We start from the raw sequence: 27,040 nt of genomic DNA, 5'->3' as shown, positions 1-27,040 counted from the left end.
GGGGGTTGTTTGTGAAGCTCAAAATAATTTATTTTGTATGGATAATTCATGATATAGTGGATAGAAGCAGGTACTTTTAGAAATATTTGGATATAGGTTCAAAATCGTGATTCCACCACTTATTACAATTTGTTTTGCATTTTTAAACTGAGTTATAATTTCCTCACATGTAAAATGGAAATAATAAAACAACTTCCCAGGATTAAGTATAAATTAGGTAATACAAGTAAAAGGATCAGTAAGACTAATAGTTAGTGGTCAGAGAATGTAATTATTGTGAATATAAAGGATGCTCATAAAATATATATACTTCCTACTTATAAAATGGAGTATAAATAACCTAATTTAACATTCCTTGAATGACTCAAAGCATTATCATGACAATTAAGTACAAATATATGATTATGGTCTGCAGAAATTTGATTGTCCTACAAAATGACCAAACAATACTGTTCATTTACATTCTTCCACCTGTTTTGAACACTGTCTCCCTTATTATCAGTTGTCAATCCTCAATTCTGCCAGTGTTTCAGTACCTTGCAAATTACTTACTGCTTCTAATCTCCTGGGGTTAAATGACCAAACATGTTAAAATGCACCATGAGTTGCTGAATAAGCATGTAAAATATTCTTGTATGAATAAAGTAAATATGTCAAATTAAAGAAGAAATCAAAAGAGAAATCAAAAATACCTTGAGACCAATGAGAAGGGGACTACAACATAACAAACCTTATGATACAGCCCAAGCAGTTCTAAGAGGAAAGTTTATAGCAATAAACTACAACATTAAGAAAAAAGAAAGAGCTCACATAACCTAACTTTACACCTCAGGGAACTAGTAGCACAAACTAAGTCCAAAGTTAGTAGAAGGAAGAAAATAACAAATATCAGAGTGAAAATAAATAAAATAGAAACTAAAGAGACAACAGAAAAGACCAGTGAAATCAAGGAGGAAAATAACAAATAACAGAGTGAAAATAAACAAAATAGACTAAAGAGACAACAGAAAAGACCAGTGAAATTAAGAACTATTTTATTGAAAAGATAAACAAAATAGAAAAAAAAAACATTAGCTAGACTCACCAAAAAAAAAAAAAAAAAAGATGGCTCAAATAAATAAAATCAGAAATGAAAGAGGAGGCATTAAAATAATATTACAGAAATACAAAGGATCATAAGAGACTACTATAAAAAATTATACACCAACAAATTGGAAAAAAGTTTTTTAATTGAAAAAATTCCTGGCAAATAACAACCTATAAAGACTGATTCATGAAGAATCACAAATTCTGCACAGACCAATTACTACTAATGCAACTAAATGAGTAATCAAGAACTTTCCAACATGGAATGCAAAGTTCAATATCCACAAATCAATTAACATGACACACCACATAAACAAAATGAAGCATAAAAATCACATGATTATATCAATAGATGCAGAAAAAGTATTTGACATAATCCAGCATCAATTTATGATGAAAATTCTTACCAAATTGAGAATAGATGAAACATAATTCAACATATTAAAAGCCATATATGATAAACCCACAGCAAACTTCTTTATTTAACATATTGGAAGTATTGGAAGTGGTAGAAATAGCAATCAGATAAGAAAAATAAATTAATCCTAATTGGAAAGAAGTAAAACTATCACTATTTGCAGTTGACATAATACAATATAGAGAGAACCCTAGAGATTCCACTAAAAAACTATTAGAATCAAAAAATGAATTCAGTCAAGTAGCAGGATAAAAAATTAATATTCAGAAATAGGTTGCATTTATATAAAAACTATATATCAACCTATCAGGAAATTAAGAAAACAATCCATTTACAATTGCATCAAAAAATAAATTAAAAACCCTTGGAATAAATTTAACCAAGAAGGTAGAATGCCTATATTTTGAAAATTAAAAGACGTAGAAGAAAAAACTGAAGATACAAATAAAAGGAATCATATACCATGCTTATGGATAGGAAAAATTAATATCATTAGAATGTCCATTACCCAAAGCAATATATAGATTTAATGCAATCCCTATCAAAATACCAAAGGCATTTTTTATAAATAATTCTAAAATTTATATGGAGCCATAAAAGACCCAAAATAGCCACAGCAATATTGAGAAAGAACAAAGTTGAAGGCATCACACTATTTGATATCAAACTATACAAGGCTCTAGTAATCAAAACAGCATGGTACTGGCATAAAAACAGAAACATAGATTAATGAAACAGAACAGAGAGCCCAGAAATAAAACCACATCTACATGGCCAATTAATCTATGACAAACAAGGGAAGAACATACAATGGAGTAAAGACAATCTACTCAATACATGGTGCTGGGAAAATTGTACAGATACAAGAAAAAAATGAAACTAGACCACCTTCTTAAACCCTATGTAAGAATTAACTCAAAATGGATTAAAGACCCAAATGTAAGACCCCAAACCATAAAACTCCTAGAAGAAAACACAAGCAGTAAACTCTCAGACACTGTTAATAATATTTTTTTTCTCATAGATCTACTCAGGCAAAGGAAACAAAAGAAAAAATAAATAAATGGGACTACATCAAACTAAAAAGTTTTTGCATAGCAAAGGAAACTGTCATAAAACAAAAACACAACCTATCAATTAGGCAAAGACATTCATCAATGATACATCAAATATGGGGCAATACCCAAAATTTATAATAAACTCATACAACTCAACAGCAAAAAACAAACAAATAAACATACAATCCATATAAAAATGGGAAGAGGACCTGAATAGACACTTCTCCAAAGAGGACATACAGATGGCCAATAGACATATGAAAAGATGCTCGATTTCGCTAATCAGAGAAATGCAAACGAAAACCACCATGAGCTATCACCTCACAATTGTCAGAATGGAGGCTCATCAATAAGTCAACAAACAAGAGCTGGTGAGGATGTGGAGAACAGAACCCCTTGTGCATTGTTACTGGGACTGCCACTAGAGAAAACAGTATGGAGGTTCCTCAAAGCATTAAAAATTGAACCATGTTATGGCCCAGTAATTCCACTTTGGGGTATTAGTCTGAAGAAATCGTAAACAGTAATTCAAAAATATATATGAACTCCTATGTTCATTGCAGCATTATTTACAATAGCTATGATATAAAAGCAACCTAAGTTCCCATCAAAAGATGACTGGATAGAAGTCATCGTCGTCGGCAGCCGTCCGTCTCGAGAGACGATGGTGTAGCTTCTTAAGAGTCTATCTGCACCGCCGAGAATGGCTGTGCAGTCCAACTCGGGAGTGACACGGTATCTGTCTCCTCCCGTGTTGAATCGACATCTTGCGATGACGCTGGAGTGTCCTCTCCAGTGAAGCTGAAGCTACAGAGCCTGGGCAGGGTGATATGGAGGGTCTGCTGTTGCCCATGCAGCAGACCCCCTCTCTCTTCGCAGCTGAAGGATCCAAGGGAAAGACGGAGTCAATACAGCTTGGCTTCAGGTGCGCCGCAGGAGTTGCCGGTGTTGACTACAACGTCAAACCGCCTTAGGGACTCCGGCTCCGGATTTTCTGTCGGGGTTTACTCCCTTAGCCTTTCCCCCCGAAGAGGTATGCCGCAAGGCAGCGGAGGTTTTTTGGAGTCAGAGTTTTCCTTCTCTGATGTGCCCTGACTGGAAGATCGAACCAGCGACACTTAGCTCGCAGGCCGACGCTCAATCCACTGAGCCAAACCAGCCAGGGTCAACACTATTAAATAATGAATGGGTAAACAATGACATCAAAGAGGAAATCAAGAAATTTCTAGAAGCTAATGACAATGAACACACAACAGCCCAAAACCTATGGGACACAGCAAAAGCAGTCCTAAGAGGGAAGTTCATAGCAATACAGGTATATCTGAAAAAAACAGAAGAGCTCAAATAAAAAATCTAATCCTAAAGCTACAAGAACTAGAACAACAACAACAAACAAAGCCTAGGTCAAGAAGAAGAAAGGAAATCATCAAGATCAAAGCAGAATTAAACGACATAGAGTCTAAACAAACAATCCAAAAAATCAACGAAATTAGGAGCTGGTTCTTTGAAAAAATAAACAAAATCGACAAGCCTTTAGCCAGGCTCATCAAGAAAAAAAGAGAGAAGACCCAAATAAAAAAAATCAGAAATGAAAGAGGAGAGATCACGACTGATACCTCAGAAATACAAACAACTGTAAGAAATTACTACAAACAACTGTATGGCAAGAAATTTGACAACCTAGAAGAAATGAACAAATTTTTAGAAACATACAACCTTCCAAAACTGAATGAAGAAGAAGTGGAAAGTCTCAACAGACCAATAACAAAGAAGGAAATTGAAACAGTAATCCAAAATCTCCCTGCACACAAAAGCCCTGGACCGGATGGCTTCACAGGCGAATTTTACAAAACATTTAGGGAAGAACTAACTCCTACCCTCCTCAAACTATTCCAAAAAATCCAAGAAGAGGGAAAAATCCCAAACTCTTTCTATGAAGCCACTATTACCCTAATCCCAAAACCAGGTCAAGACACAACAAAGAAAGAAAACTACAGGCCAATATCACTGATGAACATAGATGCTAAAATCCTCAATAAAATTTTGGCAAACAGGCTCCAGCAATACATCAAAAAGATCATACACCATGATCAAGTGGGATTCATCCCAGGGATGCAAGGATGGTTTAATATTCGCAAATCAATAAATATAATACATCACCTAAACAAAATAAAAGACAAAAATCACATGATCATATCTATAGATGCAGAAAAAGCATTTGATAAAGTACAACACCCATTTTTGATGAAAACACTCAGCAAAATGAGAATGGAGGGAGCATACCTTAACATAATTAAGGCTATATATGAGAAGCCCGAAGCCAGCATCATACTCAATGGACAAAAACTGAAAGCATTCCCCCTGAAATCAGGAACTAGACAAGGCTGTCCACTCTCTCCACTTCTATTCAACATAGTGTTGGAAGTTCTAGCCACAGCAATCAGACAAGACAAAGAAATAAAAGGCATCCAAATTGGGAAAGAAGAAGTAAAACTATCACAATTTGCAGATGACATGATAGTATACCTAGAAAACCCTATAAACTCCACTAAAAGACTACTCGATATAATAAGTGAATTTGGCAAAATAGCAGGGTACAGAATAAATATACAGAAATCTAAGGCATTTCTGTACACCAACAATAAAATCTCAGAGACAGAAGCAAAAAAGAAAATACCATTTACTATAGCAACAAGAAAAATAAAGTACCTAGGAATAAACTTAACCAAAGAGATAAAAGACCTGTACACTGAAAATTATGCAACATTGAAGAAAGAAATTAAGGAAGATACAAGATAGAAGTAGTCATACATATATACAATGGAATATTACTCAATTATAAAAAAAGATATGTAGAATCTAAAAAATAAAATAATGAATTAACAAAGAAAACAGAAATAGACTCATAGATATGGACAACAAACTGAGTTTTCAGATGGAAGGGGATTTGGGGGACTGGGTGAAAAAGGTGAACGGATTAAAAAGTACAAATTGGTAGTTACAAAATAGTCAACAGTGAAGTAAAATACAGCATAGGAAATATTGTCATTAATACTGTAATAACTATGTATGGGGCCAGGTGAGAGTAGTAGACTTGTCAGGGGATTACTTTGTAAATTATAAATGTCTCACTACTATTCTGAACACCTGAATATAAAATAATATTGAATGCCTACTGTAATTGAAAAAAAGGAAGGAAGGAAGGAAGGAAGGAAGGAGGGAGGGAGGGAAGGAAGGTAGGAGGGAGGGAGGGAGGGAGGGAAAGAAGGAAGGAAGGAAGGAAGGAAGAAAGGAAGGAAGGAAGGAAGAAACTCCCAGGAAAGAAAAGTCCCGGACAGAAAAGTCCAGGACAAGATGACTCAATTTCACCAAACATTTACAGAGAAATTAATATCAATCCTCCTCAACACTTCCAAAAATAGAAGAGGAGAGAGAGAACACTTCTAAACTCATTGTCCTGATACCAAAACTAGAAAAGGACACTACAAGAAAAGAAAATCACAGTCAAATACTCCTGATGAATACTTATTTTAAAAACTTCCCAGCAAAATATAAGCAAAGAGAATCCAACAATACATTGAAAGGATCACACACCATGATCAAGTGGGATTTATTCCAGAGATGCAAGAATAGTTCAGCATATGCAAATCAATCAATGTGATAGGTCACATTAACAAAATGTAAGATAATAATCATATCACTATTTTCATTGATGCAGAGAAAGTATGACAAAATTCAACATCCATTTACAATAAAAACTCTCAACAAAGTGGGTATAGAAGAAATGCACCTCAACATAATAAAGGCCATACATGACAAACCCATAACTAATTTCATACTCAATGGTAAAAAGCAGAAAGCTTTTCCTCTAAGATCAAGAACCAGACAACATTGCCCACTCTCATTACTTTTATGCAACATAGTATTGGAAGTCCTAGCCATACCAATCAAGCAAGAAAAATAAAATAAAAGGTATCTGAATTGAAAAGTGAGAAATAAAACTGTCACTTTTTGCATATTGCATAATAATAAAAAAATCTTAAAGACTCCACTAAAAAGCTATGAGAACTAATAAATGAATTCAGTAAGTCACAGAATACAAAATATACAAGAAATCAGCTGTTTGTATACACTATCAGAAACAGAAAGTTAAAAAAGAATCCCATTTACAATTGTATCAAAAACAATAATACCTTAGAAAAAAATTTAACCATGAAGTTAAAAGACCTATACTCTGAAACCGTATGATAACAATAAAAAAAACATGACAACAATACAAATAAATGAAAAGATATACCATATCTTGGGTTAGAAGAACTAATATTGTTAAAATGTCCATACTGCCCAAAGCAATCTACAGATTCAATGCAATACCTACAAAAATACCAATGGCATTTTTCATAGACTAGAACAAAGAATTCTAAAAAATGCATGGAACCACAAAAGATCCCAAATAGCCAAAACAATCTTGAGAAAAAAGAACAAAGCAGGAGGTATCACACTACTTGATTTCAAACTATACTAAAGGAATAGTAATCAAAACAGTCTTGTACTACAACAAAAACAGACACAGATCAGTGAAACAGAATAGAGAAACTAGAAATAAACCCATAAATATATGGTCAATTATTCTGTGACAAAGGAGGCAAGAATATACAATGGAGAAAGACAGTTTCTGACAGCTACATGCAAAAGAGTTTAACTGGACTACTATCTTACCATTTACAAAAATAAATTCAAATAAATTAAAAGACTTGAACATAACAACTGAAACCATAAAACTCCTAGAAAAAAAAACATAGACAGTAAGCTCTTTGACATGAGTTTTAGCAATGTTTTCTCAGACCAGTTTCCTTAGGAGAAAACAAAAGTAAAAACAAACAAATGGGATTACATCCAACTAAAAAGATTTTGTACAACAAAGAAAACCATTAACAAAATGAAAAAGACAACCTACTGAACGGGAGAAGGTATTCACAAATCATACATCCAATAAGGGTAAATATCTAAAATATATAAATAACACATACAGCTAAATATCAGAAAAACAAACAAGCCAATTAAAAAATTAGGAGAGGACCTGAGCTTTTTCCAAAGAAGACATACAGAAAGCCAGCAAGTACATGAAAGATACTCAACATCACTAATCATCAGGGAAATGCAAATCAAAACCACCATGGGATACCACCTCACAGTTGTTACAATACCTATCATCAAAAAAGACAAGATTTATTCCTAGGAATTGATTATTTTTGAAGCAACTGTGAATGGGATTGTTTTCTTAATTTCCCTTTCTGGTAGTTCATTATTGGCATAAAAAAATGCAACTGATATTAATTTTGTATCCATACTTTATTTACTGAATTCATTTATCAGTTCTGTGTCTGCAAATAATGACAGTTTTACTTCTTTTCCAATTTGGATGCCTTTTATTTCCTCTTCATGTCTGATTGCTGTGGCCAGGACATAGCAGAGGTAAAAATGGACAACCCTAACTTGTTCCTGATCTTAAGGGAAATACCTTTAGTTTTGGCCTGTTGAGTATGATGGCTGGCAGTGAACCTGTCATATATGGTATTTATTATGTTTAGATATACAGTATTCCCTCACTTACAGTGGGTACAGAATTCCCTCACTTATCGCGGGTATTATGTTCTAGATCCCCCCTGCGGTAGGTGAAAATCCACAAAACAGGAACCTGACATTTATTTTTGAATTTATATATATTTTAAGGCTTTATAAACCTTTCCCACACACTTATAAACCGTTCCTTTCCCTTAACCTTTCCCCTCCCTTATAAACCTTTTCCACACTTTTACAAACACTACTTATGTTCTGAAACATATTCTACACTCTTAAACCTATGTAACTTTAACAACATATGTATACAGTACCGCAAAATCCCACAATATAGTGAAAAATCTGCTGTACAGTAAGTAGTCCCTCTCTATATCACGGTTCACTTATTGTGGCCTCACTGTATCGCAGGATTTTAAAAAATATTATATTTAATTATTTATCATGGATTTTTCACTATATTGCAGAATTTTGTGGTACTGTATATGCATGTTGTTAAAGTTATGTAGGTTTGAGTGTATAATATGTTTAAAAACGTAAGAATCTACTTCACAGATTATCAACTATCACTGGGGGGTCTAGTGAGGGAATACTGTATTCGCTCTACTTCTATTTTGCTGAGTTTTTTTTTATCGTAAATGGGTGCTCTATTTTATCAAATGCTTTTTCAGCATCTATTGATATGATCATGTGGTTTTTATTCTTCATTTTGTTTATGTGGTAATGTTGTACCAACCTTGCATCCACAGAATAAATAGCACTTAATCATGGTGTATGATGTCTTGTTGTATTTGGCTTGTTAATATTGTGTTGAGGATTTTAGCATCTATGTTCATCATGGATATTGGACTACAATTTTTCTTTTTTGTAGTGTCTTAAAAATTATAAATGGAACTGCTTTATGACCCAGTAATTCCACTTCTAGGAATTTATCCAAAGAAACCCAAAACACTGATTCGAAAGAAGATAAACACTCCTATGTTCAATGCAGTGTTAATTACAATAGCCAAGGTTTAGAAGCAGCCCAAGTGTCCATCAGTAGTTGAGTGGGTAAAACAACTATGGTACATTCAATGGAATAACACTTGGCAGTAAAAAAGAAAATTTTTCCTTTGCAATAGCATGGATGGACCTGGAGAACATTATGCTAAATGAACTAAGCCAGTTAGAGAAAGTCAAATAAATGACTTCACTCAGATGTGGAATCTAATGAACAAGCTAAACTAACAAACAAAATAGAGACAAACTCATAGAGTAGACTGACTGCTCCAGGAGGTATGGTTAGGGGGTGTAGGGATCAAGAAACAAAGAAATAGAACTCGTTGACATGGGACAACAGTGCGGTAATTGCACAGGGAAGGTGGGAGGTGAAAGAGGGTATATAAGAGAGATAAAAGGTTTTGGGTAAAATACAATAAAAATGTTAAAAAGATAAAAAAAGACAAGAGATACCAAGTGCTGATGAGAATGTGGAGATAAGGAAACCCTTGTACACAACTGGTGGTAATGTAAATTGGTACAATCACTATGGAATAAGTATGGAGGTCCCTCAAAAAATTAAACATAGAACTACCATGTGATCCAGCAATTCTACTTCTATGAATACAAGTATATCTGAAGGAAATGAAACCACTATCTTAAAGAGGTTTCAGCACCCCCATGTTCCTTCCAGCATTATTTACAATAGCCAAGATATGAAAACAACCTATCTGTCCATTGACAGGTGAATGAATAAAGAAGATGTGAGATTATATATGTATATATGTCCATGTAAAATGAAATGCTATTTTTAAATGATATATTTACATATTTAAAATGAAATATTAGTCATAAAAATGGAAATTTGCCATTTGTGACAACATGGATGGAACATTGAGGGCATTATGCTACATGAAATAAGTAAGACAGATGAAGACAAATACTGTATGATCTCACCTATATGTGAAATCTAAAAAAGCTGAACTGACAGAAAAAAAGAACAGACTGGTAAATGCCAGAGGTGGGGGAGTGGGAGCAAACAGATGAAGGTGGTCCAAAGGTACAACTTTCAGTTATAAGATAAATAAGTCCTGGGGATGGAATGTATAGCACGGTGACTATAGCTAACAATACTGTCTTATATATTTCAAAGTTCTAAGACAGTAAATCTTAAAAGTTCTCATCACAAGAAAAAAAATCTGTGACTATGCTAGGTGAAGGATGTTAACCAAACTTACTGTGGTAACCATTTTGCAATATATACATATATTACATAATTATATTGTATACTTTAAATTAATATACAATGTTATATGCCAATTAATCTCAGTAAAACTGCAGGGTATTTAAATTATTTTTTAAATAAAAATATATATGTAGTAAATATTTTAGTATTAAGACTTAAGAGTATTCCTTTTGGCTGTTTATAGAAGTCTTCTAGGGACCATTTGAAACTTACATTTTGGTCTGTAGATTTCTTCCCAAACTGGCACTGATTATAAAGATTAACAAATTTTGAGAAAAAAAATCATTAACACTCTACCAAGATTATGACATTTTATTGTTTAATTGCCTATTAAGAATTTTTTAAAAAATGTTACTAAGAAAAATTCCTGTATTAGTGTCCTGTAGCTCATCTACATTTATCACTCCCCTCCTTTTTGGTGCTCTATAACACTTACTTCCTTTATTAGTACGTTTTCTACTTTTTGTATATATTTGACGTGTCTCCTAAGGTAGTTACTAAACTACTTAAGGACAGAAGCTGTGATTTGGATCAAAATACTATCTAGTATTAAATATGCAATAGGTGCTTAATGTATTTTATATCACCCTCCAAATGTAAATAAATGGCTGTAAAAAGTTAAACTTCCTGAAAGAACAAAAGCTCTGTATTAGTAAATACTAATAATGTAAGGGATCACTGCATTGTAGAAAATCTTAAAATAAAAAAAAGGGAGTTTTAAAAACCTTATTTTATAAAGCTAATCAAATGTGCTACTCATACAAATTTCTACCATAGGTGTTTCTGGGAGAGAGTATATATGTTAAGTTCCATCTTATTCTGGCTATTAAGCTTTAATTTAGCACGTAAGACAAAAGTTAGCACTTTTGTCAAAATTATCCTCGAGAATCATTTTCATTGCACCTATAAGTAACAATGCACATGGGTTTTTATATAAAACTCCGCAAGTATTATATACTCTGAGGCCTGCCAACCACCGAACTAGACTGAAGTCAGTGGGAAGTTCTTTTGCACAAGTATGGCCATTCAAAATATTCTACCTTTAAGAAAATAATGATTAGACTCCTAGTGATGAGCTTTGAGGATGAAGAAAGAGCTATCCTTTGCCTGTAGGGTTTATCCCCTTTTCCTTAAGTCCCTCAGACCTCAATATATGTTAATAACATTTATCTGTTGTTGTAAAGATTAAACAAGATGGGAGAATCCTAGTTCTTAAATATAGTGTAAAATTAAATCTCCAGTGTAGACAATTTGAGCATGAAACTGAAAATGTAACTTTAAATAGCATGTTGCCTGTATCAGCCATTTCAAATTGTGCCCCCTGAACACATTTCACTGGGAGTGAGGCAGCAGGGTGTGTGGAACTGAGTGGTGTTCCCTAAACCTGCAGTGAAAGGAACAGGATCTGGTTTCATCTTTTTTACTATTGGTCTTTTCAATAACATTTAAACAGAGTTCCACAGAAGCTTTTAGAAAGTTTGAAAGTCATAAATGTGTATCATTTAAGAAAATACCATATATAATAACAATTTTCCTGGACAGTAAAAATAGTTTAGGCTTTGTAAGAATGCACAGAATCATCTAGTGACACAGAGGGTATTTTTTAAATAAGTCAACAGTCAGCTCCATTTTACCTTTACCTACTTGTTCTGTAGTGTAGGTTTAGATTCCTTGACCATAGAAAATGGAACCATAGCGATGTATTCCCATCTTGAAGAATCTCCTCAAGATCAACATTAATCAAATGAAAAAAAGGGCTAGAGGAAAACAAATTAGTTTTACTCTTCTATTTAACGGGTTAAGAGCAAATATTAAGTTTCTGCATTCATAATGGAGACGGAAGAAAGAGGAGACAACATTTATTTAGCACCTGGTATTTCATAGTACTTTAAATAAAAACGTATCATCCTATCAATTTATATTATCCAACAAGGCTAGATATTATTGATTCCAATTAAAAAATGAAGAGACTGAAGTGCAGAAAAGCTAAAAATAACTTGGCCAAGATCATACAATGCAGTGCCTCAGTGACAGAATCAGGGTAAGAATCTGTTTTGCTTACCTGGCATTTACTGAGTAGTTACTAAGTGCCATGTTTATGTTAAGAACTTTTTGGGGGCTTCTGGCCAAGATGGATGCATAGAGAGACATGCTGTGTCTCCCTCCACAACTAAGAAGGACTACAACTACCTCAAAACTAGAAACAACCAGAAGTTCCAGAAAACCAAACTGCATGGAAGTCCAGCAGACAAAAAAATAAAGAAGAAATACTCATCCAGACAGGTAGAAGGGGTGGAGCCGGGGCGGACAGGACATGGTGTGGTGGTGGCAGCAGCAGGCCAGCAGAAAGTACAGTCACACATTTTAAAAAGTCAGGAGGGACACCTTGGGAGTGTTCCCAGCTCCTCACCAGATTGGACAGCTCAAGGCCCCAGCACCGGGAGAAATCAAGCCTCATTGTTTCCGACTCTGAAGACCAGTGGAGGTTGGGGCGGAGGCAGAAACTACCGGTCTCTCAGCAGAGTCTGCTGGTTTAAAGGGCCCCCATGGTCCTAGAACATCTGCAGACCCACCCACTCTGGGAACGATGGCCAGGGCAACAGGTAGACAGGCACCAGTCCCATACAGAAGTGGGAGAAGGGCCTGGAAAAGGGGCTAGTGCTGGGCAGGCGGCATTTTCCTCCTCTCAGACCTCTCCCCCACATATAGCGCCACAACGTGGTGAAACCAGTCACCCTATACTGACCAATCCCTAAGGCTTCGCCCCGTACAATGTAACAGGAGCAACACCTCTACCTGGGACGCGGAGGCAAACAAACAACAGGAGTCTGTCAGAATTAGGAGACAGAGAGGTATCGACCAAAATGGGGAGCAGATCAAGGTTCCAGTGGGAGAACTAAGTGACGAGGAGATAGCCAACCTAACAGATGAGGAGATAAGACAATCTAACAGATGCAGAATTCAAAACATTGGTGATAAAGATGCTCACAGGCTTGACAGATATGCTTGAGTACAGCAAACACATAAGAGAAGAAGTGAAGGCTATGCTAAGTGAAACGAAGGAAAGTCCACACAAAACCAATGGTGAAGGGAAGGAAACCAGGGTTCAAATCAATGACTTGGAACATAAGGAAGAAAAAACCAGGCAGCCAGTGCAGAATGAGAAAGCAAGAATTGAAAAAAATGAGGAAAACTTCCCAAATTTTGCAAAGGAGATGAACATACAGGTCCAGGAAGCAGGGAGGGTCCCAGGCACACTGGACCCAGAGGGGATCACACCAGGATGCATCATGATTGAGATGCCAAGGGTGAAAGGTAAAGACAGAGTCCTGGGGGCAGCAAGAGAGAGACAGAAAGTTGCCTACAGGGTGGTGACTATGGGATTATCAGCTGATTTCTCAGAGGACACTTTGCAAGCAGGAAGGGACTGGCAAGCAGTGTTCAATGTGATGAAAGGCAACCGGCAACCAGGATTACTCTATCCAGCAAAGGTATAATTTAGAATGGAAGGGCAAATGAAGTGCTTACCAGACAAGGTAAAGCTTAAAGAACTCATCATCACCAAGCCATTATTATATGAAATATCAAGGGACTTACTTAAGAAAAAGAAGATCAAAACTATGAACACTAAAATGACAACAAACTCACAGCTATCAACAACTGAATCTAAAAAATAAAAACAAAATCCAACTAAGCAAACCAGAATAGGAACAGAATCATAGGTATGGGGATCATTTGGAGGGTTATCAGCTGGGAGGGGGGAGGGGAAGAAATGGGGATAAGGTGCAGGGATTAAGAAGCATAATTGGTTGGTACAAAAAAGACAAGGGGAAGTTAAGAATAATATAGGAAAGTGTGAAGCCAAAGAACTTATATGCATGACCCATGGACATGAACTAAGGGGGGTGAGATTGCTGGAGGGAAGGAGGGTACCAGGCAGAGGGGAGCAAAGGAGAAAAAAAAATTGGAACTACTGTAACAACATAATCAATAAAATATACTTAAAGGAAAAAAAAGAACTTTTTAAAAATTTTATTTACTGATTTTAGAGACAGAAAGGAAGAGGAAGAGAGACAGAGAGAGACAGAGATATCAGTTTGTTGTTCCACTTATTTATGCAATCATTGGTTGATTTTTGTATGTGCTCTGACCAGGAATGGAATCTGCAATCTTGGCTTATCAGGAAGATGCTCTAACCAACTGAGCTAACCAGCCAGGGCTATGTGAAGAATTTCAAGTATGTTAATTTTCACAACCATATGCAGTAGAAATTAATACTACCTCTATTTTACAAAATGGTATTTTACAAATAATAAAACTGAAGTCAGACAGTTAGTATGTGGTAAAACTGGTGGTGTCCATACCCATATTTACTTATTAGAATCTGTAGTTTAACTTTATAACCAATGTACCTTACGTTAACTTCTAATTATCTGTCCTAATGATATGAGCACCGTAGCTGATATAAAATGATATTTTCAAAAACCTTTGTGTTTGGTTTATAAATGTGTTTCATATTCACATTCAAGACTATGAATGGGATGTTATGTGGGCCCAATAAAATTTAAAAAAATAACAAGGCTACTCTGAGTAATATTAAAGCAAGTAATAGTTAGCAATGTATGCATCCTGATAATTTGGTTCCAGTACTTAAAATCATTTTTCTTTTTCTATTTTTATATTTAAATAAAAGCACCATGCTAAAATGAGCTATTTTCTCTCCCTACCCTTTTTTTGTTTTTTCTTGCTAAGTCATAAGAAATAATAACATGTTTTAACCTTAAAAATATGCTAGCATATAAGAGACTAAAAATTACTCCAATATATTGCCCTGATTGGTGTGGCTCAGCGGGTTGGGCACCGTTCCACAAGCCAAAAGGTTACTGGGTTAATACTCGGTCAGGGCGCATGCCTGGGTTTCAGGCCAGGTCCCAGGTTGGAGGCATGCAAGAGACAGCCAATTGCTTCTCTCACACATTGATGTTTCTTTCCCTCTCTTTCTCCTTCCCTTCCCCTTGCTCTAAAAATAAACAAATGAAATATTTAAAAAATTATGACAAGATAGAACTTTATGATCTATTTGCTTAATATGTTGATTAAATCACCATGGGATTTGTTTTAGATGACACACTATATGCCATAAACTACACCCACAAAAATTACATGAGCTCTAAAGGAACATCAGATAAAAATTTGAATGCTGCTATTGGTAAATCTATGGTTGGGAAAGTATTCTGAACTTTAAGTGTTAAATGGTATCACACAGCAATCATATAATATTATTAACTTTCTCCTATACTGTCTAAAGCTAGACAATAAATGCATATTAAGGTGAAACAAATATAATAAAATATGCTAGATGTCAAATTATGGAACTAGAAAAGAACTGTGAAACAGAGCCCAGATTATAATCAAAAATATAATACATATCAAATTATTAAAAAAACTGAATCCAGAAAGAATTCAGTATCACAATAAGGAATATTTTAATTGCTTTGAAACCTTAGCATTGAAAAATAATAACTCCCTGTTAAGGAATAAAGACACATCACAACTTCGCCCAATATTTTTTAGGGAATGTGAGATATTCTCTAAGACATGAGGTTTTAAAATGTAAAAAGTTGGTATTTTCTCCTATTCATTATTTAAAATAATACAAACTTGGCAACAGAACAAAATAATACTTATGCAGCACACCTACCTTACACCCAAAATAAGACTAGCTTCTCGCCTACTCATTTTCTGTTCAAATCCTCCTTTATAGTAAGATGAAAGGCTCTGTATAGGAAAAAAGAGCAAGAAATAATTAGTTCCATGTATGAGGTGGCATGACCTCAATCTCATCACACAGTCTCAGTAAGAGTAATGCATTTTATTGGAAGTAATCTTGAATTGTGGGGGCGGGGACACTAAAAAATGATCCTTTACTAATGCCAAGATGAACACTTAAAAAATGTTAACAGTTTTTATTTTACTTTCAAATACAATATTTCTACATTGAGATATAACTGAAAGAATAAGAAATTGGTTGAAGCAAAAGGCTTGAACTTTTTCTAAGTCCTGCAGTTTCTCATTGGATTACCTTGACCAAGTCATTTAATGTGATATGACTGACATTGTTTTAGCCTACTAGACTGACTGTCAGAGAAATAAGAGGAGAATTGACAAAGTGGGGAGGATGTCAAGATAGCAGACAGGCAGGCCAAGAGGACCAGAAAACTGGCTTGAAAGGTCAATGTGGCTGGAGAGGCATGAGCAAGGAGAATAGTAGTAGAGAGGTAATTAGGGCCAGATTGTGAAGGGCCTTGTAAACAATGGAAATACTTTAGAATTCTATTCTCAGAAGCTAGAGACCTGGAGTAACATAATTTGACTTTGTTTTGAAAGGATTATTCTAACTACTACATAGAGAACAGAAAGAAAGATGCAACAGTGGAAGAAGGAGGCCAGTTAAGAGCATAACAATAATCTAGGCAAGAGATGATAGTGGTATGGATCAACATGGTAGTAAAGGAGGAGGTGAAAAGTGGTCAGTTTCTGGATGTATTTTGAAAACAGAACTAACATTTGCTTGGTGGAGTAAGTGTGGAATATGAGAAAAGGAGAGGAATTAAAGACAATGTAAAAAATACATTATACACTATGCAGATTCTCCTTCAGAGATGAAGGACTTACTCCTTAGACACGGGCTGCTGCTGGCAGAGAGCACTCAGCTGTCAAATTAGGAATTGCCTTGGCTGAAGAAAGTCAAGCTCAGGGCCCCTTCCCATGGTAATCTCTTACAAGTGGTTGGCATGGTGGTTTAGGCAGTATAGTTATCAGTGGCTCAGTACTTGAACATCCTATCTATATTCACTTCCCAGGTAATGTCATTTAGTCTCATAGTTCCTTGCCCTAACTTGGGACAACCACAATGAGCCATCTGAACTTCCAAGCTCCCCGTTGCATAGGCTAAGGCCTTTGTTAAGACTGCACTGCAGCCTAAATTGTTCCCCCAACCTTTGTCCTTCTCTTCCCTTCTGGAGATGTTGATCCTAAAAACACTCTCAAATAAACTAACAGCTTGCTAATTCTGTTTCAGTCTGCCTTCCAAAGAATTTAAACTGCAAATGACTTTAAAGTCTCTGGTTTAAACTATCGAACTGTCACTTAAAGACTTAGAGAAGGAACAGCTGTTTGCTTATTGTGGGTAACAGATATTAGGAGATTGGTTTTGGTTATATTAAGTTTGAATTGTCTATTAAATATCTAAGTGAAGAAGTCTGACCTGGAGATAACATTTGAGTTATGAGTGTACAGACAGTATTAGAAGCCATGAGATTAAATGAGATCACCTATTTTTTCTTTCTTTTAAAATATTTTTTTAATTGTATTTTTCCATTACTATTTAGTCCCCTTATACCTCCCTTCCCCCAGCAATCACCACACTGCTGTCCATGCCCATGAGTACTTTTTCCTTTTTGTTCAGTCCCTCCATCTGCTGACCTCCCCCTACTGGCTGTCATCCTGCTCTCCATCTATGAGTCTGTCCCTATTTTCCTTGTTAGTTCAGTTTCTTCATTAGATTCCAAATATAAGTGAAATCATATGGTATTTATCTTTCTCTGACTGGCTTATTTCATTTAGCATAATGTTCTCCAGGTTCATCCATACTGTCTCAAAGGGTTAAACTTTCTTCTTTTTTATGGCTGAGTAGTATTCCATTGTGTAAATGTCCCATAGTTGTTTTATCCACTCAACTACTGATGGACACTTGGGCTGCTTTTATATCTTGGTAATTGTAAATAATGTTGCAATGAACATAGGGGTGCTTATGTTCTTTCAAATTAGTGTTTTGGGTTCCTTTGGATATATTCCCAGAAGTGGGATTGCTGGCTGAAAAGGCAGATCCATTTTTAATTTTTTGAGTTATCTCCATATTGCTTCCCACAGTGGCTGTACCAATCTGCATTCCCACCAACAGTGCAAATTCCCCTTTCTCCACATCCTTGCCAGCACTCTTTATTTGTTGATTTATTGATGATGGCCATTCTGACAGATGCGAGATGGTAGCTCATTGTAAGGATGAACATAGACAAGAAGTCCAAAGACAGAATCCTAGAGACTGTGATGTTTAGTGGCATAGAAATGGAAATTGGTAAAGGAAACTGAGAACCAGCAGTGAGGTAGGAGGAAAAGCAGAAGCAAAAAATTGAGGAAGTGAAAAATACTTTCAAATGCTTCTGATAGGTCAAGTAACATTTGAGAAACTTCCAGCCAAGACGGAGGCATAGGTAGACATGCTGCATCTCCCTCCACAGCTTAGAAGGAATATAACGACCTCAAAACTGGAGACAAACAGAAGTTCCAGAAAACTGAGCTGCATGGAAGTCCAACAAACAAAGACATAAAGGAGAAATACTCATTCGACAGGTAGGAGGGGCGGAGCTGGAGCGGACAGGACACAGTGTGAAGGCAGTGACAGTGGCTGTGGAGGGTTAGCAAAAAGCATAGTCACACATTATAAAAGTAGGGAGGGATACCTGGGGAGTGCTCCCAGCACCAGACCAGACTGTGCAGCTCACGGTTCCCACACTGGGGAAAATAAAGCCTCACTGCTTCTGTGAAAACCAGGGGGTTGGGGCGGAGAAAGAAACTGCCAGTCTCTCAGCGGAGTCAGCTTGTTTAGAGGGCGTCATGGTCCTAGAACATCTGCAAACCCACCTACTCTGGGAACCACAGCCAGGGCAATAGTTAGAGAGGTCTCAGTCCCTCCGACCCCTCCCCCACATACATCACCACAATGTGGTAAAATGGGTCACCCCTACACTGACCAACACCTAAGGCTCCACTCCTTACAACGTAAAAGATTCGACAGTTCTACCTAAGACACAGAAGCAAACAGAGGAGCCTGTCAAATTGAGGAGACAGAGAAGTATCGCCCAAAAGAGAGATCAGATCAAGGATTCAATGGGAGAACGAAGCGACAAGGAGATAGCCAACCTAACAGATAAGGAGATAGCTAACGTAACAGATGCAGAGTTCAAAACACTGGTGATAAAGGTGCTCACAGACTTGACAGATATGGTTGAGTATGGCAAATGCAAAAGGGATGAAGTGAAGGCTAAGTTAAGTGAAACAAATGAAAACTCACACAAAACCAATGGTGAAGGGAAGGAAACTGGGGTTCAAATCAATGATTTGGAACATAAGGAAGAAATAAACAGTCAACCAGTACAGAATGAAGAAACAAGAATTTTTAAAAATGAGGGGAGGCTTAGGAACCTCTGAGATAACTTTAATAAACATGCCAACATCTGAATCATAGGAGTGTCAGAGGAGAACAGGAAGAGCAAGAAATTGAAAACTTATGTGAAAAAATAATGAAGGAAAACTTCCCTAATTTGGCGAAGGAAATAGACATACAAGCTCATGAAGCATAAAGAGTCCCCAACAAGTTTGACCTAAAGAGGACCACACCAAGACACATAATTAAAATGCCAAAGGTTCAAGATAAAGAGAGAATCTTAAAAGCAGCAAGAGAAAAGCAGTTATGTACAAAGGAGTTCCCATAAAACTATCAGCTGATTTCTCAAAAGAAACACTGTAGGCAAGAAGGGACTGGCAAGACGTATTTAAAGTGATGAAAAACAAGGACCTACAACCAAGATTACGCTATGCAGCAAAGCTATCATTTAGAATGGAAGGGCAATTAAAGTGCTTCCCAGACAAGATAAAGCTAAAGGAGTTCATCATCACCAAGTCATTATTATATGAAATGTTAAAGGAACTTATTTAAGAAAAAGGAACAAAGTTATGAACATTAAAATGACAACAAACTCACAACTATCAATAGCAGAAACTTAAAAAAATACTAACAAAAACAAACTAAGCAAACACCCAGAATAGGAACAGAGTCATAGGTATGGGGATCATTTTGAAGGTTATTAACTGGGAGGGGGAAGGGGAAGAATGGGGAGAACGGTTCAGAGATTAAGAAGCATAATTGGTAGGTACAAAATAGACAGGAGGATGTTAAGAATAGTACAGGAAAGGGTGGAGCCAAAGAACTTATATGTATGACCCATGGACATGAACTAAAGGGGGTGGGATTGCTGGAGAGAAGCGGGGTACTGGGCAGAGGAGAGCAAAGGGAGAAGAAAATGGGACAACTGTAACAGCATAATCAATAAAATATACTTTAAAGAAAAAAAATATTTGAGCTGAGAATTGACTAGTGGATTTAGCAGAGTCAAAAACTTTGACAGAAGTGGGAGTGATAGTCTGATTAGAGTAATTTTATGAGAAAGCAGGAGGATGGGAAAGGGAGACCTCTTAACAGAGAAATAGGATCCATAAACTTAGAAGGAAAAAAATGCATTATATTATTGAATGCATACATGTTTCTAAAACATGAACCCATATTTTTGTAAGAAAAACTAAAGTGTGTGCTTTCATAAAACAAAATTTGAAAGCACACATACCAAAATGTTATTTGGGGTGCTGTAATTTTATGAATTTTTTTTATGTTTATTTTTTACTTTTTAAATTTTCAACAATGCACAAAGGCTACTTGTAAAACTTTTTTTTTTTTTAAGCATTAAATAAAAGAAACCAAGGAACTAATGAGAGCTTTAAAAAAATGAGTCCCAGAGAGTCAGATCTGTTAACTTATATAAGCTGCTCTCTTTGAACATCCTGTTATAAATTTCTGCATGGTAATGATTCATTCTAGCACCTACTAGGTGCTGGGAACTTTTTAAATGAGACAGGTTAAATTCTGTACTTTATCACGGAGACAATAATATATCAACGTACTAATACTGTGAGGAACATGATGTACTTATTCCAAGATTCAACTAATTTTCAATTTAGTAGGAAAAGAAACAAACAAAAATCCCTCACATCAAGTTGTGAGAGAAAAAAGGGAATTAAATGGTTTAAGTACACATATTTACATGGACAACTTATACACACACACATACACACACACAGGGAAATGTATAAAGGAATAAAGGATACATAGAAAAATATGTAAGTATATATGGATAGTGGATTTAAAAGAAGAATAGCTGGTTTTAAGGTTTCTCTCGGGAGACCCAAATATTTCCTAAATGCATATCATATTCCCTGATATTCCGATGAGCTCCTTAGGGAACTCCACAAAATTTAAAATTTTCAGCATAATAAACATAAGTTAATGATTCATGAGCTATTATTCTTACTATCATCACAAATGTTATTACCCCTAAAAGAAAGGGTTTTATTTGGAGCATTTTTAACTTTCAGTTCTGCCCAGGTAGAAACAGAAACACAGAAAAGGCTACTTAAACTCTAGCATCTGTATGAGGCTCATATCCTAAAACACACTTCCTTATATGAGGAAGTTGATCTGTACATGTACAATCATTACAAGCTTTTCAAAATAACTAGGTCATTTTGAGGATAGAAAGGCAATATTTGGGGGCTTTATACAGAAAAGCAGACAGAGGGAAAAACTGCTTATGTTTCTCAGCACATTTCTTCAGAAAAAAAATCATGCCTTCTAAACTATATGATATTTGTTTTATATTACATAAGTTTAAATAGAATCAAAATTTTATCATTTTTAAAATATATTATTTTGTTTAAATTAATATGTCATGAGCAAGCACAAAATTATAACTCTGTACCCTTTGAACCCCCCATAAAATAAAACTATTGAGAAAAGGCCCTTTCAAGATTACAAATAATATACCAATATTACATTATAATAGGATATTAGATAGAATGTAATGAAGAACCATTTTGGCAAGGGAAATGTTTAGATCTATAAAAATGAGATTATTGTAATAAGGAACTATATCATCAAAAACACAAAGTCGGTGGTCATATTTTTCTAATAGAATTTCCAAGAACAGAAACAATGGGATTCTGCTAGTTTTATCATGCTATTTGATATACACTCCAAACCCTGAACATTTGTATTTTTTCTTTTTTCCTCTACTTTTTTTTATTGTTTATCCTATTACAATTGTTCCAATTCTTTTTCCCTTTTGCCCCCCTCCATGGAGCCCACCCCTCTAGCCCATAGTCAATCTTCTCTCCATTGTCTGTGTCCATGAGTCATTCATAAACATTTTTTGAGGAATCCCTTCCCTTCCTTCCACCATTCTCCCCTCCCATCTCACCTTCCAGAGCTATCAGTCTGTTCCATGTTTCCACATCTCTGCTTCTATTTTTCTCATTAGTCTCTTTTGTTGATTAGATTCCATTGAGGATTTCATCATCTATGTTCATCAGAAATATTTGCCTGTAATTTTCTTTCTTTGTTGTATCTTTACCTGGTTTTAGAATTAGGGTAATACCGGCCTAGTAAAAAGAGTTTGGAAGTCTTCCCTCTTCTTGAATTCTTAGAATAGTTTGAGAAGGATAGGTGTTACTGCTTGGAATGTTTGGTAAAATTCACCTGTGACGCCATCTGGTCAAGGGCTTTTGTGTGCTAGGAGTTTTTTGTCTACTGCTTCAATTTCACTATGTTTTATCAGTCTGTTCAAGCTTTCTGCCTCTTCTTGATTCAGTTTTGGGAGACTGTATGTTTCAAATATTTGTCTATTTCACCTGGGTTGTCCAGTTTCTTGGCATATATTTACTCATAGTAATTTCTTACAACCCTTTGAATTTTTGTGGTATTGGTTGTTACTTCTCTTGTTTCTAATTTTATTTATTTGGGTCCTCTTTCTTTCTTGATGAGTCTGGTTAAAGGTTTGTCAATTTTATCTTTTCAAAGAACAAGCTCCTGGATTTATTGATTATATGGATTGTATTTTTAGTTTCTATGTCGTTTAATTCTAACCTGATCTTGATTATTTCCTTCCTTCTGCTCTCTCTGGGATTTGTTTGTTGTTGTTCCTCTAGTTCTTTTAGATGTCGGGTTAGGTTGATTATTTGAGATTTTTCTATCTTCTTTAGGTAGACCTCTATTGCTATGAACTTCCCTCTCAGGACTGCTTTCACTGGGTCCGACAGGTTTTATGTTGTTGTATATTCATTTTCATTTGTTTCCAGACACTTGCTGATTTCTTCCTTGATTTCATTGTTAACCCTCTCATTATTTAATAATGTGTTACTCAGTTTCCGTGTTTTTGAATGTTTTTTAGTTTTTTCCTTAAGGTTGGTTTCTAGTTTCAAGCCATTGTGATCCAAGAAGATGCCTGATATGATTTGAATTTTCTTGAATTTATTAAAGCTTTGTAAATGATCCACTATGTATGTTTGAAAAGAATGTATACTTTGCTCCTTTGGGGTGAAATGTTCTGTGTATATCAATTAAGTCCACAATATCCTTGTTGATTCTTTGTTTGGAAGATCTATCCATTGTTGACAGTGGGGTGTTAAAATTCCTAATGATGACTGTATTGCTGTCAATCTCCCTACCATCCTCCAAGATTTTCCTTACGTATATAAGTGCTCCTACGTTGGGTGCATGTATGTTTATAAGGGTTATATTTCATGTAGTGACCTTCTTTGTCTCTTCTTATGGCCTTTGTTTTGAAGTCTATTTTGTCTAATATAAGTAATGCTACCCCAGCTTTTTTTTCCATGTCCATTTGCTTGGAATAATTTTTTCCATCTCTTCACTTTCAGCCCGTGTAGATCTTTTATTCTGAAGTGGGTCTTTTGTAGGTAGCATACATGTGGATTATGTTTATATCTATATTTTCTATTCATAAAGTATACACAGGGGTGGACAAAGTAGATTTATAGTTGTTCGTATGGAAAAATATATAATAAGAGAATAATATAATAAACTGTTTTGCATACTCATAACTGTAAACTTACTTTTTCCCACCCCTGTACATAAGCAATAAAACTCAAAATCACTTTCCTTCTAAAATTAGTATTACATATTGTAGTGCCATATATTATCAAAGGACACATATATGAAATGAACAAAGTTACACAGTCAATAATTTATTCAGTCAATAGCTTAAAATACAAATGTCACTCCAGACAACCAGAAGAATCATATCATTCCATAGTCTTATGAGAAGAAATATATTTATCAAAAACTATAAATTTTTTATTATGTATAATAATCTATTTGATTTACAGAGCCACAGGATGATTTTAATTGACATTATTTCCATGAATTTCACTTAACCATAAACAATAAAAGTTCAATTAAAAAAAACTATATTCAAACAGAGAGGAAGATGGCGGCGGAGTAAGTAGCAGTGTTGTCTGCTTGCTCCTATCGTGGAAAGCTTGGGATACAGACAGAGAGACGAGTGAATGAGTACAAACTATGGACAGCTCGAGTGGGGAAGGGAGAGCAAGAGTGGAGTGGAAAAGGGCAGAAGGCTCGCCAGCACTCTCGGGAGAAGTCACTGGACCCTCCAAGCCCCGCGCTCCTACCTGACCGCACCTTAGAGAGACAGCTGCAGACCGGCTCATCAACTGGAACCTACTTGGAGACTGTGGCCTACTGTGGGCACGGGGACCAGTGGAGTCTCATAGTGAAACGAGAAAGGTTTCCGTGAGGTAGAGGAGAAGATGGCGGAGGAGTGAGGGGAGGCTGTGCTTTCTGGCTCCCGAGACCCATCTGTAGTTTGGGCTAATTGCAGACAGAACATCTCAGTGAACAGCTGGACACTGGCAGGAGTTGAGCCTTGGCACTGCTGGATTAGAGAAAACCATCTAGGAGTGACCTGTTTGGTGAGGATAGCGGAGGAAAAAGGGACAAGACGGGATTTCTGGACTGGGGTGGCTCCCTGAGCTGCGGCTGGAAGTACACAAAGATTTTTTAGCGACCACAGGCTTCCCCAGAGAGGAATCGGGAGGAGAGCGGATCTGTGCCCGCTGGCAGAAACAGGAGAGAATCAGGTGGCATCTGGAGCTGAAAGACAAGAAACAGCATACTGCAGTGCATGTGAGAATGTGATTTTCCTTTATTTTTTTTCTCTTGTGTACTGCAGAGAGGGGAGGAAAGGTTGGGGGTGATAGGACATTCTTGAAGAGCGCAGGCGCAGAAGTGCGCTTGCCCACTCCCCAACCCACCCCATTGGGTAGCGCGGGTGCGCACAGGGAAGAGCCCCTATACACTGGCCCAGGCGCGCAACCAGTTCGCTGGCCACGCGTGTGGGTGCCCCTCGGACACACCCCAACAGACATAAGAGCAGTGCCGCAATGGGCGCAAAGAGGGCCTGCTGGGCATTCAGAAGACCATGCGCAGAAACCCCTGGCCAGCCCCAGTGACCACCAGGCAGGCCGGAGCGCAGACCACTTGAATGGGCTCTGCTCATGCCTGCCCATGCGGGTGCAGGAATGGTGGGCGGCTGCGGCGCAGGAACAGCGGGCAGCGGCGACTCACAGACGCTCACTTCCACCATGCAAAAGTGTCTGGGGCCCTGCCCCAAGGGGCAAGAGACCAACTCCCAGGGCACAGCTCGGCAGGACTGAGGCTAGCGCACAGGCTGCCTTGCGTGCACACAAGCACCCTGGCCAGCTCCAAAACAGGCGCCAAACCTGCAAAGATTAGGAACCTCTGGCCCACCTCATTAGACCAGCTGTGGATCCAGAAAAACAAGACGACACAGAGAGGCTAAACCGAGTAAAAACTTTCCTTTTGTATATATATATATTTTTAAATTTTTATTTCTATTTTAGTTTTCTTATTTGTATTTTATTTTATTTTAATTTTTTTAATTTCTTATTTTTTATTTTAGATTTAATTTTAATTTTTACTTTTATTAAAAAAATTTTTTTAACTATCTCTTTAATTTGTTTCTTACCATCTCTCCTTCTGATGCTTCCTCTTTAATTTTTGTTTATTTGTTTGTCTGTTTTGTTAACCTCCCTTTCACACTAAATAAATAGAATATAACTACTATATGAATCTAATACTATACAATTCCACTTTCTTACTATATTCTGCATTCTTCCCTATTTTTCTTCTATTATTATTAACATACAATGTAAATATTACCTGTCTTGCATACTCTCGACACTACTTGCTACAATTGCTAATCTATCATCCCCTCTCTCAAAAATCATATTTTTCCTCTCTAAAAACAACTCTTATCTATTCTTCCTATAGTATAAAAGCCCTCACCTTTCTACATTTATATTAATACTGGTTTATTTACTGCCGATAGTAGGATAGAGGGTGGGGGATATTTTTGAGGGTGTGGGTTTCTTGCCTGGGCTCTGTGTTTACATTTTCAACAGCATCTCAGCAAAAGAACTCAAGACAAGGTGGGTAGAGTGACTCTCAATCAACTAGTGAAACGGAAGGTCCCACCAAAGAGTAACGGAAATATAACCAAACAGCATAAACAAACAACATAAAGGGTATCCCAAGAACATCAGGCTCAGGATATCAAAGAGACTGCACCACTGAAACCCCCAGATCTCCTATAAAGAATCTCGTACTATAACGGCGGGAAATCAAAGCAGACAAATCCAAAAAACAAAAACAAACAAGAAGAATCCAACATGGGAAGATGTATAAAACAACTTCCCAATGAAAGGAAAAGAGGAATCTCCAGAAAGAGAGGTAGATAGAATAGACATAACCCAAATGTCAGACATGGAATTCAAAATAATGCTGAGGAAGAAGCTCAATATACTCGACAACCTCAAAGATAAGTATGACAATCTCCAAGGAAATTATCAACAGTTCCAAGAAAATTACAGGAAACTTACAGAGAACTACAC

The 27,040-nt window shown here is 36.3% G+C and overlaps 1 protein-coding gene across 1 annotated transcript in view; it reads right to left on the bottom strand.

The window, feature by feature from the left end:
* Positions 1 to 27,040, bottom strand: part of DNAJC15 (DnaJ heat shock protein family (Hsp40) member C15) — a 102,488-nt gene that overhangs the window by 36,700 nt on the left and 38,748 nt on the right. Inside the window, exon 4 of the mRNA XM_090258609.1 lies at positions 16,065 to 16,141. Within this exon, the coding sequence (XP_090114735.1) occupies positions 16,065 to 16,141 (77 nt within the window). The remainder of the gene's footprint in view (positions 1 to 16,064; positions 16,142 to 27,040) is intronic.

This window comes from Furipterus horrens, unplaced genomic scaffold (assembly GCF_987537825.1).
Source record: "Furipterus horrens unplaced genomic scaffold, mFurHor1.1.pri manual_scaffold_12, whole genome shotgun sequence".
Lineage (NCBI taxonomy): Eukaryota > Metazoa > Chordata > Mammalia > Chiroptera > Furipteridae > Furipterus > Furipterus horrens.
Note: the sequence above shows the minus strand (reverse complement) of the source record. Positions and strands in the feature narration are given on the sequence as shown.